Genomic DNA, 21363 nt, shown 5'->3' on the forward strand with positions numbered 1-21363 from the left:
ACAAAAAAAAAACCTTTACAAAGAACGGATAAGAAAAAAAAATACAAAACTTAAAAAGATGAAAAAGTACGCAAAAAGTGCACTACACACTTGAGTGCCAGGAATATTTGTGATTACTCCCTTTGAGTGCCAAGAATCGGCCCTACATAAAGTTGTTTTTTCGAGAGAACGTCATAGACGTAATTATTATACAACGTCATAAACGTCAATGGAATAAATTTGTTCTGCGGAGAGGCATTTTTCAGACAAGAAGACGGATAGATAGAGCTGACTTGTTGACGATTTAAACATGCAAACCGATATCTGATAGTTCGAAAACTATGCATTTGTTTGTTTTTGTACTTTCTTCGTTTTAGATTGTGTATTTTTTCATACTTTTGAGTTCGAAAGAGATGAACAATTTAACTTATAAAAAGGGTGGTTTTTTTTCTTGTTTCAAAATTATTTATGTTTGAAAGACAAAGCAACAAATTATATTTTATCGCAAAAATTTCTCTCTCAAATATTTTTTTTTCTTGCCTTGTTTTTCCACGAAAAATCCATGCCCCCTTTTTGCAAGTTAAATTGTCCGCCTCAAAGCGATCGACCTTTTAGCTAAAACAAAATCTCTGTTCATTTTTTTTTACGCGATGCAACATTTTCCTAATAGTTTGGCATTGTAGTTTATGTTAAATATTCCCTTTCAGCTTGTTTTCTTCCCTTAAATGCCAGATTTTTATTTTATTCAAGTGTAGAATCAAATTATTTATTTCCGAAAAAAAAACGTGCCCTCCTTCCTCCGAGTTTCAAATGTTCGTTCCATAAGTTAAAGAAAGACAAAACCTTGTCATTAGAAAATAAAAATACAGCTTTTAATTCAGTTTATGTTTTTACAAGAATATTTTTTATCATAATTCACAAAACAATTTTTTAACATAGTCATTATTCCATTATTAACATTCGTGTCTATGAACACATAACTTGTGCAGTCCCTTCGCGCAGCGTGAACACTCGGTCCTTTTTCTTCTTCGTCTGCCGTTTTTCCTGTCGGAACACACAGTACAGTCTTTTTCTTTCCTTTCCGTTAACTTCCGTATTTTTTGTCGTTGTCCAGGATTCTGCTTTCTATTTGATAGATGTTCCTCAGTGAGTCCGTCATTTACTTGTTTCACGAATTCAAATCTTGTTAATATTGGGTTATGAGATGTGTGTTGATAATACAGGATATAAGAATTAAGCAGTATTCTGTGAAACATGTGTAATATAATTTTTTTCCATACTTTGGTTTGTTTTTTGTGATCGTTATAAAATGCCATCATTTAATCCGAAAGGTCTACACCGCCCATGAAGTTGTTGTACGCGTTAACGATAAGTGGTTTTGCATTCATTGCTCAGACAGCGCTATAAAACGTAGACACTAGCTTTACCTGCTTACGTCGATTCTGTTCTCGGAAGGTGCACAACAGTATGGGTCCCTGTCTAGCATAAGTTGTCTGTCCTGGATCGGGATTAGCGTTCTTAATCATGTTAGGCATGGGTCGTTTTTTTCGTAAAGTACCTGTAAGGTGGGTTCTCTGAACAAGGAGTGTTCTTGTAAGATTTAAGGATGAGAAGAAATTGTCCGTAAAAACATGATACCATTTATTAAGCAGATCAGCAGATTGTAACAATTTAATTACCACGTTTGTTCCTTGTAATGTACCAGCAGGGAGAGCGGGTTCGAAAGTTTTGCCGAGATAAATGTGCATTTGTAAAACGTATCCCGTAACAGCTTCCGCGAGAACCCATAATTTTATTCCGAAGCGGGATCTTTTGCTCGGAATGTATTGCAACACTGCCGTTTTACCTTTTGTTCCGACCAACGTCTCGTCGACTGACAACTCCCGTCTTGGTCTATAGTAGTACAGAAATTTTCTATTTACGAAGTCAATTAATGGTTTAACTCTTGAAGCCGGATTGTAGTTTTGGTTATTTCTTGCCGGGATCTTTTTACAGTCTACAATATGCAAGAATTTTAAAACATTTTGAAAGCGATTGCGGGCAAAAGTCATTCTAAACCATGGAGTAGATTGAGACATGTTTTTTCGATTCCAATATTCTTTTATAGAGCTTTTCCTATTTAATCCCATATTGAAAAGGACGCCTAAAAAAGCCTTGAACTCGGAAATTGTAAGCTTTCCTTCTTTTCTCCACTGACATTTCCTGGAAAATCTACCAGTCTGGAATCTAGTTCTGTCATACAGGTCTGTAGCATATCTGAAAATTGTAATGATTGTTATTGAAAGATTATGATCAATTAAGATTACTTTTATTTTTTTATTTTAGAAAAAGCACCTTTATAATCCTACATGTATGCCTTGAAGAAATAATCCTAATTTAAGCCGTCTTTCTCGTTTGCCAATTTTGATGTCCTTCAGACAGAATCTTTAATAAAAGAATGATATTCTATGTTGTCATATAAGTGAAAACCCATCCAAAAACATATTTTATTCAATTTATCGGAATATTATCACTCGTTCTTCGCGTGAAAACTTTTGTTTTCATTGACTCGGTCCTTGTGTGTGTGTGTCTGTGTGTGTGTTTTGTTTTTTTTGGCTTTTCAATAATTAAAAAAAATTTTTTATCGTTTTTCCTGCAAGAACTTTCACTTGGTTCCGAAACTAGTAATCGCTGAAAACTAAGAATTAAGAATAAAAATTTCTGAATAAAAATCTTTCAAGATTTGTACCTTCACAAATTCTTTCATTAAATCCAATGAGAAGAGTAGATAAAAGTACAGAATAGGAGGAGAATCTCTCGGTGGCATCCTGATGGGCCCAGATGCAGCTCCGTGAAATGGTGTGTTCTGCTCTGCCTCTGGTGGAAACACACGGAACCAAATTGGCTGATCTCCCGGTGCGGCCATTTTTGACAGCGTCGCTGGCCGTAGGTTTGACTGTGACGTCACATACTTTGTGACGTTAAACCAAATTCAAAAATTGGGCTGGGCCGATCTTTGGCACTCAAAGGGAGCATAACAAGATCGGCCAAATCGGCCCTATGGCACATAGGAGGTTAATGACGTAATTAATCTAATGACGTTGATTCGTTAACGCAACCATCGGATTATGGCTTATCCTTATAGTACTGCAACTGACATCGAAAAAGACGCTTAGTTAACGAGTTTAATGGTCCGGAATAACGGCTGCAAATTGTTTTAAATGATAGAGTAATATCTATATTTTAATTTCCGTCGGGTCGTAAAAAGTTTCTATGGTCACATTTTTGTATTTTATCCCTTTAATGGGGGTACCCCTCAATTTACGGTTTTGGGTAGTTACCTTAAAATCCAAAAATATATTTTTTGGTTAATTTTCCCGCTATTTTCGTAAATATTTTCTATGCACATATCATCAAGGATCATCGGAATGATGAAGACATAAATATAATACCATCTCCAAGTAAAACTTTCAAACTTAAAGTTGGCTGATTTTTTAGATAGAAATTTAACGCGTTTTTCTTTGAAAACGAGAAAACATATGATTTAAAAAACAGTATTTGACATTTGAGAGTACAAAACATATTATTGCGATACTGCATGCAAATATTTTTGGGCAAATTCCAAACAATTTTGTCAAAAACTCAAAAATAAAAACATCATTTGTACCTTTTTTAATTACGGAAATTTCCTATCCGTCAATCAGCTCCACCATTTATTTTTTCCTTCACAATCAATTTGATAGTTTCGATGTGATTATGTAGATTTTGTAGGAGAAGTTAATTTATTTTTGAGTGATTTGAATATATTTAGTAGTTCTTTCGTGTATTTTCTGTAAAAAAGTATATTTTTGTTAATGAAATTTTGACTTTATATAAAAGTTAACCAAATCCTTCGGATAAGAGGTTTTTCCGGATAATGACTATAGTTGACATTGTGTGAAAATACATTGTATATCAATGTTTAACCTCAGAGCAATTAATATGCATGCAAGTGGTCGGGGGAAAAGTACTCTTGAAGTTTCGCAGAGATTTGGTGTGTGACAAGGTGATGCTAAAACCAACTTCTCTTGAAATTCTGCTTTCCGTGGGCGAATCATCAGTGATGTTATGATACTTGCACCAGAAGGCAAACTTGGTGTGCATCTTTAAATTAGATTGATTGATTGATTGTTGGTTGCTTAACGTCCAGTGGCAAATGTTTCATGCATTTTCAGGATGAGAACAAGTTAACAATAAAAACAATAGGTAGGTTTTGTCATAATAGAGGCCATTCGGGATGATGATCTGGAAAATTTAGACTGCCAATGGAAAATGATGGTATATTGGATTGGGACAGAAATTGTCCATTGCAACATGCCACCTACGGACCCCTCAAAGAGTTGATGCAAGGGTTTTTAACGTGCAAAGAACGTGACACTATCTTTACACGAGGCATCGGAATTAACGTCCCCATTCTGACCGGACGTGACTGCGAACTTGATACATCCCGCACAGCCAAACGGACGCCCCACTTCGTTTTACTGCCGGTCGGGGGAAGACCAAGTGACCATATTTCGTTTCCCCAGCCACCCTTGGGGAACATCAAATTAGAAACAACAGAAATCCATATATGTGATCAAACTAATCGACATGTATCCTCACAACCTGACACTTTTATACGATCTCGCGCTCAGTTGCTTCCTTGTAGTTTGGATATGAAAACTGGGTTTTTGTGTAAAAGAAAAACCTTTAAAAAAAACCCAGAAAACTACGCAAAAGTGAGTCCTTCGAACGTGTTGACAGTCTTTTAAGTTGTGCTTATTAATGTGAGTAATCATTTATCCATGCATAACCAAGTACTTATTGAAGTCAACATCTGTGCAATTAAGTAAAACAGTTTCTGAAAAATTAGAATTTGAACTTGCTGTCAGTTCATTAATAACGATTGTTAGTGATGTGATTTGTTCCTCCATAAGAAAAGCCTTTCTCATGTAGCACATCCTCTATATATACCGATCAATGTTATCTAAGATTGTCTCTGATGCTTACCAAACTGCCAAACTCCAGAACTAACTAGATATTGTGACACCATACAATACAGACACAGTGGGGCCAAGGGATATGAAATATGGAGTTTAGCTTTGAACTCAATTTAGGGGAAGCCATATCTGCTGCAAGAAAATTGAAGTCTATGTTAAGACTTTCAGAATTACACCAAAGTGTGTCTGAAATATCAAGGATACATTAAAAGAAGAACAATTACTTCACCCTGCCACCAGTGCTCTTATGAGATATGTCAATGTTTTGGTATTTCTATGGAAATGATGCCCGCATAGCTTGTTAATAGATATAGGAAGATGTGATATGAGTGCCAATGCTACCATTAAAGGTCACGGTCCGGTCTTCAACACGGAGCCTATGCTCCAAAATTCATTTGTTAGTTAATTGATGAAAAATAACACAAAGGCGCTTCTGAACCGTATATTGTCCCTAAAGATAACAAAAATTCGTAAACGTATGGCTATTACAAAATCAATCGTTTCTGTAGCAACATTCGCCCCATTACATTTGGGATTGGCAGTGCAGTTACATCATGCATATGCATATGGGAATATAGGTCACGAACATTGATCGAAACTTTGTACTCACATTTCTTTTGTGTTTCCTATGCAAAGGTAAGACTATATCTGACGAGTTTGACCGAATCATGACGGTATTTACGCTCCAGATAGCATTTGTACTCAAAAACTGTGTTTGCTTTGAACAAACTCTGTCCTGCGCCTAACTTGTTCTTATAAAAAAAGGGACCTCGCATTCGCCTCGGGTGACTATAGTATATTTTGTGTTATAACTGCTCTGTCCAGACTTTGCAAAAACACAATATGTATTTATCTATAACTAGATACTAATTTTCACAAAATACACAACCTTTAAGATGCAAAATTAAAAACACTGTTTCAGCGCTTGAATTTTGTTTTTTTCAAAGATAGAAAAAATATTGAAATAATTTGATAAAGTTGTGTTTTAAACTTTAAAAAATAATTCTGTAATATACTATAGTGAAATACTATACACAATATGAAAGTTTATGGATGTGAAAAGGTAAAGGCCACTTCTTCTTTTGTTGTGTCTTAAATGGAAAAAAATCAGAAGGTTCCCGATCAACGCCATTTTGAAATGGCAGCTCTTCATATAAGTAGTCAAATTTGTCGTTTTAACATCGTTTATAGCATATGCTTATGATTGAATCGTTTTTGTAGCATTCTATTGAATAAATATCAGAATATTTCTCCTTTTTGTCCTTGTGGTTGAAATATTGATATTTTTAGGTCTGACCTTTGACCTCAATTTCACAAAATTGTGACCACTCTGGATTTTTACGACCCAACTTTTCTTATTGTACACGTTTCCCTCTTTCCATCGATATATAATTTAGGTGTGTGTTCTTCCGGACCATTAAAGTTTTAAAAAATGAACTCTGGTTGCAGTACTATTATCCGTGGTAAATCCTCGAGTTTATCCTCCCTTGTGAGGGATCACACATAATTTAACCAGAATGTATGACATATAAAAGAATACCGCAGAGAAATTTCAAAATCATAGCCTATTTCATGCTGATTTTCACAATTCATTCGACGAAGAAGTTTGTCTTGATAACATACTATTATTAACCATTAAAACGACATCAGAGAACTTTTAATTAATGCATGGAATAAATTTCGATAATTTTTTTGTTTTGTTTTTTGTTGCGTTTAATTTTTCTATGCTTTATACAGCATACCTTTATAGAAATTTCAAAGGCAAAACAGTTAAACGTGAATACAAGAGATACAAGGAAACAAAAATAATATTGTATTTATCGTGTGAAAATGCGATGACCTGTATTGCATAGTAAAAAAAAAAGAAGATTCTTGCCGGCCAAATTAACATTCCAGGTCAACATGACACTTTTAATTGATACATATAACCTGTGTCCTAGTAAAATACATGTTCTTTGATCGGTGCATGTCTTTACTCATTTATTATTTGTCCCTTCTTCTGAAATATAAGAAAACAAAACCGCACACAACCTGAGAACTTTGTGAACAATTATGATTCTAAATTACAATCATAGTGACTTATTATTGTACGGTTGTCAAGAATTAATGAACACATTATTTTTCATATTAAGATACGAAAATTTCCTATAAAAATAACTCCGACAATGTAATTTAGATCAGGTCTTCATTTTATACAATTAATTTCCGAAGATCATATAATAAGAAAAAACAACATTTGAGAAAATTGCTTGGTTGAAAAGAAGAGATTGTTCTGTATGTTCTGTACGGAATTTCTCTGGTGGCAGGAAAAGGCCGAAAATGTATATGCATGTGTGCTCTCATAAAATTGTTCATAAATTATGTATACTAATAAATATAAGAAACACGGCAGACGATGTAACACTGACGAATAGAATATCTTTCTTGAGAAATGGTTATATTAATCTTGAATTTTGTAAAACCAAGCTCATATAATGAAGTTGTTAAAAAAGAATAACCATAAACTTTCTTTAATTTATTAGTAGTGACAAATTAAATTGCATTATCTCTGTTCGTATTACCGAATTTTTACCAGGGAGTATGTGCCGTGATTTTAAGACAGGTTACATTTTCCGTGGTGGGACATTTCTGGTATCAATTCAAGAGAGGGCAACTAAAAGAAGTAGAGTCAAACTTACAATGGGTTCAATTATTTTGTCATGTTTCATGGACACATAAAATAGTTACCGGCCCTCCTCCTGCCTGGCCCATAAAAAAGGTTGTATTTTACGTTATTTAGTTGCTCTAACTAGAATCGGGACCAGAATATCTTTTATAACACGTAACTTGTCTAAATAATAACTCCGGGGTGAAAAATCGGTAATATTTATAAGAAAATGGACTTTTTTTAAAAAAGGTTTATTATTCCCGCCATTTTCAGTTACAATCTTTTTGGCGCTATCATACTTGTACTATGACGTCGCCGTTTTTGCGTTATCGGAAAGACAATAAAAAAAAGCATTGGCACTGACGGGGTTTTGTTTAAAATTTATTTGGCAGTGAAACTTAAAAGATTTAAACTGAACTATTATGGTCCAATATCCAAAATCTAAATGCATGGCCATGGATTGATTCAGCATATCAAACTAAAGAATCCCAAGAATTCAATTTTTGATGAAATCAAACAAAGTTTAATTTTGGAGCCCTTTCGCTGCCAAACAAATTGTTTAATAACAAAACCCCTTCAGTGCCGATGCTTTTTTTGATTGTCTTTTAACAAGACCGCAAAAACGTCGACGTCAAGTAAAGGTATAATAGCGCCAAAAGATGTTAACTGCAAGTGGCGGGAAAATTAAACTTTTTTTACTAATAGTCCATTTTCTTACATATAATACCGATTTTTGACTCCGAAGTTATAATATTTAATATTTAGACAAGTTACGTGTGATAAGATATTCTGGTCCCGGTTCTAGTAAAAGCAACAAGATAAGGTAAATTTTTTTTGAGGGAGGGGTCACTATTATATGTTTTCCATGAGTTTTTTCGTTATCTTCATATAGAAATATCAGTATACTTCAAAAACATAAAGACCTGAACATAAACTGCAGAAAACATGGAAAATCATGGCGATAATCCACATTTGATAAAAGTAATCCTCAATGTTAAAAACAACAATTTGCAGACATGTAGGGTTCAAATTTTGGCAGTGATTCGCCTACTATTCAAGAGTTATGCCCCCTTTCAAATGGGAACATTCTGAATGTTTTCATTTCCCCACTCTTTCTTACGTCATGCAAATATTATGAATCTCATATACATTACTGAGAATCACAACATGTAAACAGGATTCGAATTTCGGTATTTGCCGTTCTAAAATTATGCTCTTTTTTTTAACTCGAAACATTTCAAACCTTTGGGCGGGGCATTTGTGCTCTCAGATAAATTCTTCTTTTAACTTTTATACATAAGTTTACCGGACGTATTATAGTATACCGTTGTCCGTCCTTCCTTCCGTCTGTCCGTCCTTGGTCAATATGTCGGACATTAACTAAAAAACGCTTTAACCAGTTCTCATATAACTTTGGTGAATTGTTTATATCTATTTTTGTGAGCTCCCTTTCGGTTTTTATAAATTGTTTATATCAATAGATGTAAGATCCGTTTTGATTTTCATAAATTTCTAATATGACATTGAGAATAGATTGAACTTTAAAATTGAGAAAGAAATGGGGAATGTGTCAAAGCGACGACAGCCCGACCATAGAGCAGACAGCAGCCGAAGGCTACCAATGGGTCTTCAATGTAGCGAGAATTCCCGCACCCGTAGGTGTTAATTACAATCCTTATTCAGACTGGTATCAAGCTTGAATATTGTGTCCATTTTTCAGGGTTGGACCTCTGCGGGCGTATACAGCTGCGCTCAGCGAAACAGTTTATTGATGTATATTTTCAATATGAATGCCGTTATTTGTTCTTATCGATTTTAAATTTATCTTTAATTATATTGGTAGGTCATGCTTGAATGATAGGTGAACAAAATGGAAAATGTGTGAGTCAAGGAACTAAATCAGGAGACTGCAGAAAATGTATGTATGGGGATGAAAAGGGAGATAGACATCACGATTGTAGGAAAAATCATACTGGAAGTGCAAAGTCAAACTTAGCCGTTGAAATGGTGCAGTAGCTGCAATGCTATCATGTATAACGGGAAACAACAAATGTTTTTTTTTGCATGGGACCTGTATGCCTTTCCGTTTGTATTGCTAAGTAATATAAACGGTTGTAGTGTGTTACTGTGTGCATCGTATAAAGATGAATGATAGGACGGCATTTTTTAAGTAATAATATCAAAGACTTATTTTCAATTGTTTCTTTTTCAGGTTCTGATTGTAGTATCATTCAATTAGCTGCAACATATGACAACCACAATTATAATCGGCATATGGTACTCAGTCAGCGTATCTCGCCATCTGCTTCTAAAGTAACCGGGTTTTCAAAAAGTAGTTTAATTTTGTATAAAAATGTGGAAATAATACAGACAGACGAAGAAAGTGAATTTTTTAAACAGTTTATTGCTTGGCTTCCCAAAAATGCATTTTGATTGGTCACAATTCAAAAAATTTTGATTCCAGAATTTTGACTAAGGCTTTACAAAATAATAATATCATAAAGGACTTTGAATTAAAAAAAATGAATAAAAGAAATGTTGTGTTTTGTTTACCACAGTCACTGTTTGTCTTTTGGCATTTTCTGAAGTTTTTCCATGACATTGTCAGTTTGTTTTCGTCTTTGGTACATTTCGTTTCCATTATTGTGCAGCAGCAAATTTTTCATGTATTTTCGGGTCGAAAATGTAATCAATGAATGTATATCGCCATTCGGGGAATTTTAAAGATACCTTTGATGGTTTCTAAAATTGAAATTGAGAATGGAAATGGGGAATGTGTCAAAGAGACAACAACCCGACCATAGAGCAGACAACAGCCAAAGGCCACCAATGGGTTTTCAATGCAGCGAGAAACACCCGCATCCGGAGGAGTCCTTCAGTTGGCCTTTAAACAAATATGTTACTAGTTCAGTGACAATCGACGTCATACTAAACTCCGAATTATACACAAGAAACCAAAATAAAAAATCATGCAATCTGTTTACTAAATGTTTATAACTTTTACAGACTCTACAATACCAGTCCATTGTTTAAAGATGATTTTCCTTTTATCAATAAATGATTGCCTTAATTGTTGTTCATTGACGTAAACCCACCACTGATAGAAGAAATAAGTTATACATGACTAGGGTCTCATATAATCCGTAAAAAATAAATATCGGTAACACGTACTATTTATATTTTTTTCAGACAGGATAGTTATTTCACAGGCGCTATATAGCTCTGAGTCGCTTTTCAAACAGGATAATTATTTCACAGTCACTAAAGCGCATTAGTTTAAGAACAAATTATTATAATAAAAGAGACACCTTGATGAAGCGATCGTTGTCCTTATGTGACACTATTTCTATGTTGGTAGACGACGATTCTGCTGGTTGCGTAATCCTTTTCGGCGACGTTATGCAATTTCTATCTTTTCCCGTCAGCAATACCCTTTCTACGGCTCATATATAGAAAGGGAGTCCGGTAACGATAGGAAAATTATATATCAATAGAAAGGAAAATTCTATCATAATTTTTTTTTTTTATAGACATATCGTAGGAATGGTTTGAACTGAACTGCAGATTAAATTAGACTTGAAATTTCTTATTTTTAGCGTAAATTTGACGTTATGTCTTTGTACTTCATGGCGTTTTTTCTTACATTTTCTAATGACTGTAACTTTGACAGTAGATTGGTTACCCACTCAAAATTTTTCAATTTTTCTGGTTATTTTTAAAAGTTCTATGTGTATACAATTTCTTTAAAAAAAATCGGTGGACAACCCATTTACGTACCTGTTACCTTAAACCATTAAAAAAAGGATTTTTGTTGTCTGTTATTATGATTATTTCATTGTTCCCAATAAGGGTGGATTGTTGGTTGCTCGCAAACTTTTTCAAAACCGTCACATTCAGTATGTACCTGTCCCAAATCAGGTGACTGCTATTCAGTTGTGGTTGGTTATTGTTGTAGATTCTATATGCTAAAAAAATGTGTATTGCTTTGTAAATAAATTAAACCTTTAGATTTATCGTTTGAATTGTTTTACACTTGTCTTATTGGGAACTTTATATAGATCACCCCTAGTTTTTGGTGCGGTTCGTGTTGTTTATTCTTTAGTTTTCTATGTTGTGTCATGTGTACTATTGTTTTTCTGTTTGTCTTTTTCATTTTTAGCAATGGCGTTGTCAGTTTGTTTCAGATTTTTGAGTTTGACTGTCCCTTTGGTATCTTTCGTCCCTCTTTTATAGATTTATGTGCGATATTGGTAGTGTTTCGATTGTTGAATACCGAACAAGAGGCGTATTTAGGTGATAGGGTCCCGGATTCCCCTTATGAAGCTACATATCGGGTAAATGCAAGGGTGTTTTTGCAAACAATGAAGCAACGTCATAGAACATTTCCAGGTTAACGTCCATTTCCGCCCAAGTTAGTTGCGAAAAATTCGTCATTGCGTACAGATTTCTAGTAACCCGTTCTGCGGTCTTTTATCGTTTATCGTTAATTATCGTATGACAAACTATCCGACTGTGGAAGAAAATCAACAATGGGTGAGTTACACTATATTCTTTATTCATTAACATGCATTATCTTGTCCGTTTCTTCTTTAACTATACAATATTCCATCGACATCTGATGGCGACATACTGCTGCATACCAATATGTTTTTCATTTCTTTAAAAGGAACATCCAGAAAAAAACAAAGGCTTGTGTCATAAAAACCAAATAAAAAAAGTAATTCAAATAGCTTTTAAAAACGTTTCTGAAGCATGCATACCATTTAACAGCTATTGTGCCAATAAAAAAAAAATAGACTGATACCAGAAACACTGCGTCTGATATTTTCTCGATACTAATTCTTCATCTACTGTTTCTGATATTTTCTCGATACTTATGCTTCACCTCCTGCTTCTGATAATTTCTCGATACTCTTGCTTCAAATACTGCTTCTGATATTTTCTCGATACCCATGCTTCCCCTACTGCTTCTGATATTTTCTCCATACTCATGCTTCACCTACTGCTTCTGATATTTTCTCGATACTCATGCTTCACCTCCTGCTTCTGATATTTTCTCGATACTCATGCTCACCTACTGCTTCTGATATTTTTCTCGAAACGTATGCTTCACCTACTGATTCTGACATTTTCTCGATACTCTTGCTTACCTACTGCTTTTGATATTTTTCTCGAAACGTATGCTTCACCTACTGCTTCTGTCATTTTCTCGATGCTCATGCTTTGTCTACTGTTTCTGATATTTTCTCGATACTCATGCTTCACCTACTGTTTCTGATATTTTTTCTCGAAACTCATGCTTCACCTCCTGCTTCTGATATTTTCTCGATACTCATGCTTCACCTCCTGCTTCTGATATTTTCTCGATACTCATGCTTCACCTCCTGCTTCTGATAATTTCTCGATATTCTTGCTTCACCTCTTGCTTCTGATATTTTCTCGATGCTCATGCTTTATCTACTGCTTCTGATATTTTCTCGATACCCATGCTTCACCTACTGCTTCTGATATTTTCTCGATGCTCATGCTTCACCTACTGCTTCTGATATTTTCTCGATACCCATGCTTCACCTACTGCTTCTGATATTTTCTCGATATTCTTGCTTCACCTACTGCTTCTGATATTTTCTCGATACTCATGCTTCACCTCCTGCTTCTGATATTTTCTCGATACCCATGCTTCACCTACTGCTTCTGATATTTTCTCGATGCTCATGCTTCACCTACTGCTTCTGATATTTTCTCGATACCCATGCTTCACCTACTGCTTCTGATATTTTCTCGATATTCTTGCTTCACCTACTGCTTCTGATATTTTCTCGAAACTCGTGCTTCATCTACTGCTTCTGATATTTTCACGATACTAATGTTATGCTATGAAGATGGTCTATTTTCAATATTCATTTCATTTTGTGTCTGTATACAATAAGAAACGAGAGTGTTCTCTTTGAAATTTTCTGTGAATAGTTTTTATTCCGTAAAGAATATTTTTATGTGAGATGCTATAGCCAGCAAATTCTATTATTTCACATTAGATATTTATAGTACTCACACGACTTGGTACAAACACCAAAAATAAGATAAGAGGTGAGCTATTTGGACTTTCGTGCTTCTTGTTCTATTATAGTTGAGTTATCATGACAAAGTTATGAAATACAGTTTGCCGAACATGGCGGTAAACATTCAGTTTCATTGGACAAACAAATCCTGTTTGTTTTATTATTCATTTTTACTAAATAAATACTGCTGAAAGTTTTATATAGTTAAAAATATTTGAATTGCATACTCTGGTATTTCCCGTTTGCATGAGGTTTTTTTCAATAGTAATATGTTCCTTCTTAGTCTAATCTAGAAGGTCATATAACCTCCTTATATTAATTGTTGAAACCATTTCTTTTACTATAACGTACAAATTCTATACTGGGATAACATGTGCTATTAATAGTGTCGTAAACTGTGATGCTGTAAACAAAATAATTAGATATATTGCATATAGACACTTCACACCATGTAACCTTTTCTTTATTAAATGCTCATTCAGTAATTTCGTGTAAGTTTTTGAGGAGTTTGACAAACAACTGTGTTGCATCCCTCCATCCTTTCAAAACAAACACAAATAGGTCTATCCGATTTCCAATGTATCGTTATATCTTTCAGATATTCATGAGCATTGTAAACTATCTGGATATCTAATAGATATCATGAAAATCACTGGTCCTATGACACCAAATCGTAAGTATGCTCTCAAAACACGTATAGCTTTATTAAGTGGATAGAAATGACATAGCCTTTATACTAGTTTAAACATATTTATTTATAGTGGATTTGGAAACAAGTTTTGCAACTTATATTAATCCCTTTCCACTTTGCGAATGCTGCCTTGTAGTGGGATTAGCCTTCTTTTTTCGAAATCTACAAGGGTGACTTTAACGTGCAAGAGATATGGCTCTCTCTTAACACGGGTCAGCCATTTATCGTCCCCTTCCGACGGACTATCATCGTTTCCTCAAGACCATACTCGCAAATGGTGTCAAGGGAGAGCCGAAAATTGAGTTCCTGAAATTTTCATCCCGAACGGGAATCAAACCAGGAACCTTTGTGTTAGTAGTCTGATGCACTAACCACTACGCCATGGCTCTCTTAGCTTTTATACTAAGCGGATAGCTTTAAATGACAAGATTAGGGTTTGATCTTGCTTCACATGTTAATATATCCCGAAAAGTAACAATACGTATATTAGATACAAATTGATTATTTTCTGTAAAAAAAATTATAAAAGAGGGGGGGGGGGGGCAATACCTTTTTATATTAACCTGTTTTGGCCCTTTTCAAGGTGTCGTTGACTGTTATCTGAGATAAATTTCAGCTGTTAACTGTTTTCAACCCACATTGTTAACTGTTATCAGCATTTTGAATTTGTTGTTAACTGTTTTTGCCAAAATCGATGTGTTGCTAACGTGTTAACGGACCCCCTACTGCCCTCCCTCATAAAACGCTTTTAGATTAGGAATCGAAGGTCACGTTTTCTTTGTTTTGTTCACACATTGTTGTCAATATATTGAATATAATGAAATTTTATACAACTGTCATACAATGGAAAGGTTTAGCTAGCTATAAAACTAGGTTAAATTCACCATTTTCAACTTAAGGAAATGTCTGTACCATGTCAGGAATATGGCAGTTTTTACCATTCGTTGGATGTGTTTTAGCTTTTGATTTTGCCATTTGATAAGGGACTTTTCGTTTGGAATTTTCCTTGAATTTCGGTTTTTTTGTAAATTTACTTTTGAAACGAATATGATAGTGTTTTATGTTACCACGTTTTTATTACATGTACTTATACTAGTATTTAAATGTTAAATACGTTAGAGCAAACTCATACATCCTCTAAATGATGATCTCGACCAGCAACTCATATAATACTGAAAATTACTTTATAAAAGGAAGTGTAGCTTTATTAATGTCCTTCTTGCCTAATGTATTGTTTAGAACTTCAATGATTAACCAAGTAGTCAAAAAGAGGTCTGGCTCTCTTTATTATTTCAGTGCAAGACAAAGTTTAATAAACACACATTGTTTTATATTACTTTTGCATAGTGCATCTTTAGTTTATGACAATTTTTATTCATCAACGAATAATGACTAACAAATGTTTCATTTTTCGTAATTACAGAACTGAATATGTTTCAAGTTCTAATCAGGGACCAGGAGTTTAAACAGAATATTGCAGATGCAAGAAGAATAGCACAAGAATGCTTAAGTCTGGTAAGTTTTGATTTGATGAATGATATAAATAAAGGCAACAGTAGTATACCGGTGTTCAAAAGGTCATAAATCGAGTGAGAGACACAAATCTGGGTTACAAACTAAAACCGTGGTAAACAACTATAAGAGGCAAACAAAGGAACACCAGGAAAACTGAAGTGCAGTCAAATCAAACGCCAATATACAAAAAATGATTAGCAACTGCAATATTCTGGACTTGGTTCAGGACATTTTTGGAACAAATGGTGGGTTGAACCTGGTTTAATGGCTAGCCAAACCTCCCGCTTTATGACAATGTTTTTCTCATTTTCCAGGATTTCAATGACTACCGTTCACAGGCAGAGTTGAAGTCAGATAGGAAGTACGAATCCACCGACAAGTCAACGGGGGACAAGTTGTTGGAAGATAAAGAAACCCAAACGCAGGCTGTTCATACTGTCGATTTCTCTGTACAAACAGAAAGTGAGAATACAGTCAGCACCGAAAAGTTGACAACATTGATGGTAGATGCATTAGCTAATGTACCAGGTACTATTACACAATATACAACTAAACTTATTACAGATGCGAAGATATGCTTACCCTCCGTTCTACGGTTAAAAGTAAAGTTGGTTTTTTAGACGTTGATTTTTTTAATATTGCCGTTGTTGTTTGTTTTCTGAGAGTGTGTTGAGATTGTGAAATAGTAATACTAATTCTTTTCTTTATTTCATAGTATGGTTTTTGTAGCACATTTTCCTATGTCAAATACGGTATTCGATTTGTTTCTTGTTGGGGTATTTCAAGATATTTTTTTATGTTAAGCAAAAAAAAACAAAAAAAAAACAAAACACGTTTTATTCTTTTTAATTTTTAGATCATGCAGTTGGTTATATAAAGGATTTCCTACAATTATCTCTGAAAGGAATAATCAATATTAATAGCAAAAAGGTAAGATTTTGTTATACATATTAAAAGATAAGGACACCAGACAATATAAAAGATTAGTAAATTGTTAACGAGTAGAATAGAAAAAGTAAAATTACAAAAATACCAAACTCTGGGGAAAATTCACAATGGAAAGTCCGTAATCAAATGGCAACACCAAAAGCTCAAACACACCAAACGAATGGCAGAAATACTGTTAAGACATCTAACAAAAGGAACAAATCACAACTGGAAGCACTATTAGAAGAGACTTAAATAGAAAGCAGATAGTATTAAAATAAAGGCAACATTAGTATACCGCTGTTCGCAATTGAGAGATAAAAAACAAGAATGTGTCCTCAGTACACGAATGCCCCACTCGCACTATCATTTTCTATGTTCAGTGGACCGTGAAATTGGGGTAAAATCTCTAATTTGGCATTAAAATTAGAAAGATCATATCATAGGGAACATGTGTACCAAGTTTGAAGTCGATTGGACTTCAACTTCATCAAAAACTACCTCGACCAAAAACTTTAACCTGAAGCGGGACAGACGGACGAACGAACGAACGAACGAACGGACGAACGAACGAACGAACGGACGAACGAACGAACGGACGCACAGACCAAAAAACATAATGCCCCTCTACTATCATAGGTGGGGCATAAAAACAAATCCGGGCTACAAACTAAAACTGAGGGAAACACATCAACTATAAGAGAACAACGACACCACAAAAACACTAAAATGCAACTAACACAGAAACACATTCTAGACTCTGTAATCGTTACAAAATAAGACTTAAAATACTTCTTTGGTCGTACCTTTGATTAGAGTATATGATCCCATGGAGAGATCCATATGTAGAAAAAATTTAATAAAATGCTAGCATAGATTTTATTTGCGTTTGATTGACATGTATCCAACAACTCATTTAATTCATACAAATCTGTTGGTTGCATTTTAGACAAATCTGATTGACCAGCCATGTCAAAGATGCCATTGCAATGTATTCAGTAAACCAAACTATGACAACATTGATTTTGAAATGCGGATGGAACCAGTAGCTGCTAACATAATTGATGTTTGTACAAATCAAATGGAGAACATCGCACGAAACATCTTCGAAGAAATGATGTACGACCATTTCGACCATACCCATGAGTGGAACGGAAACCAGTTAGCTACCTCAATGCCACCAAGTACCAAATATCATGCATCAGGAAGCAACATTTATGTGCCTAACGTTCAAAGAGGCGACTGCACTCCCACCGAATCCTGCATGTCACATCCTTCAGAATTTTCTTATTATACGACCATTAGTGCTGTTCCATACAACTGGGCAGCCAATGCCCCAGACCCATATTCTGATTTGGCAGACGATGAGTATTTTAGAGAAAATCTGTTTGTGCCCAAATTAGACCTTTCTTATATGAATGAAAATCCTCCTGTAATTTCTGACACAGACAGTTCTATGTTGTCGCTCAGCTCCTGTGAGTCAGAAGGAGCTTTCAAGAACTGGCTTAAAAGGAACGACATGTATGAATCAGAAGATACAAGCAGTGTATCCTTGTCGATTTATAACGTTCCAAGCGGTAAGAATAGTTCCAGTGATAATGAAGGCGTTAAAATGTAAAATATTCTCGTGTGCCCTACGGCTTACGTTATTCCAATTATTCCTGGGTTTATATTTTAAATTGAATGAATAATGATTTCTTTTTCGACATTCATTTTCTGTCTTTATTTGATACTAGTATTCCAAAATATTATGTAACAGTTTCTTGTTTGGCATACATTTTTTCTTTCTTGATTAGGCATTAATAAAGACAAACACTTTTCAGTAGCTATTCTCGATCAGTTTTTTTCAATTATTTTCGTAAGTATAGCTTATTATATTTTTTTTTATAGAAGATAATTTCAATGAAAAAGAACAGGCTGTTGTCAAACGCAGAATTCTTGAAAGAGTAAATGAAAAAATTAAACCAGGCTACGAATCAGAAATAGCTGAGATTTTTACCGAACATGATAGATATAAGCAAGAAGAAACAAGAAGAAGTGACGTATCCATGGGTTTTGTTCAGGCGAACATCGACGTAACATCAGCAGAAGTGAATGATTTTACAAAACCGAAAGGTAATTATATATATATCGATATTTAACAAAAGTGATGCTTGTCCCTTTTTCTCCATGTAAATACAAAATGATACATGTCATAGTTACTTTTTTAAAGTTTAAAAAAAAATATATATATATTTACCATTTGAAAGAAGAACAAAAAGAAAAAAAAATCACTTTCAAGCATTACATAACTTTATAATTTTTAGAATTTTTTTTGCAGAGTCCCAAGATATCCTTCAAGCTACTGAAACAAAAGATGAAGCTTCAGAAGGAAGTATGACAGAGCATCAAAGTCGTGATATAGAATTTATAGATGAATCTGATAGAGAAAGAAGAGTAATCAAAGCGGCTAAATGGGTTCTGGCCGTTGACACTTTCATGCAACGAAAAAAAGAACTAAAAGAAAGCGAGAGATTATTCAGGATCGAACACTTGAGATATTTTGACTTAGAATCAAGTCGTTCAAGTATGTCAGGCTGTTCAAATTTTGAACAACAGTCAATGTTTAAATCGGACATTTCCCAGGACAAAAGAGATAGTTTAGGTACTAGAATGGGAGATAAGGAATTCTATGAAGAGCAGCTAAAATCGGACACTTCTCAGGACAAAAAAGACAATTTAGGTACTAGCATAAGAGATAAGAGATGCAATGAAGAGCAGATAAAATTATCAGATACCATAGAAGACAATAAACAAATGAAAGAAATAGTTGACCAGAAAAGTAACATCTTGTCTAACAGTGATTGTGTCAGTTTAGATTCTATGGATATAGACATAGCATCTATCTTGGGGAGTGATTTTGGTAAAGGCGAGGGAGATACCGTCAATGCTAAAATTTTAGAATCTGTGTCTTTAAATGAAGCACCAAAACCTGTCGAACCAGTGGAAAGACCTTTATTTAGAAAACCACCTTTGCCACCCAATGCATATTTGAGAATACAAGCTATTCTCAGAGAAAAGGCTAAACAAAAAGATATTGAGGATAGTGAAAACGAAGAATCGACTGAAAGCACCAATAATGTAACTTTAAATAGAAAAAGAAGATGCAATGATGAATACAGTGATGATGAAACAGATAGCTTCACTTCAGAAACAGATTGTTCTGATAATTATCTTTATGAATCAGATTTCAGTGAAGAAACTCATGAGAGTGACAGTTTCTGTAGTGGTGATGAACCAGATAATGGAAACAACGAAATGAATGATATCATAAAGGACAGTAACATAAAGCAAGGGTTAATAACACATGAAAACGCAAAAGGTTGGTTTACATATTACATATGGTTTGGGCTCTTTGGTTGGGTAGTTGTTTGTTTAACCCATTCCCCAAAACTCAATCCCAGCCTTTCCTCTGTGATTTGGATCCTTGTGGTACAATTTCAGAAAGATCCATACAATAACGCCAGATTCCATTAACTGTTGGAACCCCGAAAATATATCCCAACCTTCCTTTTGTGATTTCAAACCTTGTATTTAAATTTCATACAGATCCATTCACTTAAACTAAAATTATTGTCCAGAAACCAAGTGTCTTCGACAAGGCGGACGACGACGACCAATACCGGTATACGACCCGAAATATTTTTGCTTGCAGTTGCATAACAAGACACAATATAGAAACTAAAGCTTAGCAACAAAATTCACATCAAAACTGGGGGTTATCTCAGGTGCTCCGGAAGGGTGACAGGATCTGCTCCACATGCGGCATCTACCGTTAAAATGAAATTATATTGTTCTTGGTACGGTAATTATTGAGATAATGTCTCACAAAAAAATTTAAACGCATCTCATTGCATTAATGCATGAAACAATTTCTGAAGAAAAAGTTTAACTAAAAGTGTCATTTTTAAAACAAATTTATTTCATTTGTTGTTTCAGGAAGCAAACAATGTTTTCAGGATATATACACACAGAAAGATTTTTCAACTGCCAAAGGTGATCTTTTCCCGGAGAATGAATATTCAGAAAAATTATCTGCATCCGTGAAAATTGAAACTAAAAACAATGCAAATAAGCATGATATAAAAGAATCAAACATACGAATGCCAATAGAACAGAATAAAAAGGCTTCCACTACAGAATCTCAATTTATTAGCAACATTGGTGGTGATGGAAACACTGGGTTGTATGTCAGGAAAGAAAATTCGTTCAAACTGACTAAATACAAGAACGACAACGAACGTTGTAGAGGGTTTGCCGAACCGAGCGCAACCAACCTGGATGATATGGTAGCAAATGAAACTGAAATATTCAAATTCTCAAAAATTCACAGCAACACTGAGAGTGTTGACCAAAAAGTGTCATTACATCTGGATGTATCAAACATACCAATATCAACTAAAAGTCAGAGTGAAACTGGTACGAGTGGGATGTCTGTAAGGCAAAGACGAATTGGACATAATAATCTTTTGAGAAAAAAATGAAGGTATGTTCTTGCCGAAATACGAA

The 21363-nt window shown here is 34.5% G+C and overlaps 1 protein-coding gene across 1 annotated transcript; it reads left to right on the top strand.

Annotated features, from left to right (window-relative positions):
• Window positions 1–12018: 12018 nt before the first annotated feature.
• LOC139514275 (DNA ligase 1-like) lies at window positions 12019–21340 on the top strand. The gene is made up of 9 exons (XM_071303285.1): window positions 12019–12156; window positions 14281–14355; window positions 15797–15888; window positions 16203–16416; window positions 16745–16818; window positions 17765–18392; window positions 18706–18930; window positions 19136–20176; window positions 20794–21340. Exons 1-9 carry the CDS (start codon window positions 12153–12155, stop codon window positions 21336–21338), a joined length of 2898 nt encoding a protein of 965 aa, XP_071159386.1. The 5' UTR covers window positions 12019–12152; the 3' UTR covers window positions 21339–21340.
• Window positions 21341–21363: the final 23 nt, after the last annotated feature.

This window comes from Mytilus edulis, chromosome 3 (genome assembly GCF_963676685.1).
Source record: "Mytilus edulis chromosome 3, xbMytEdul2.2, whole genome shotgun sequence".
Taxonomy (NCBI): domain Eukaryota; kingdom Metazoa; phylum Mollusca; class Bivalvia; order Mytilida; family Mytilidae; genus Mytilus; species Mytilus edulis.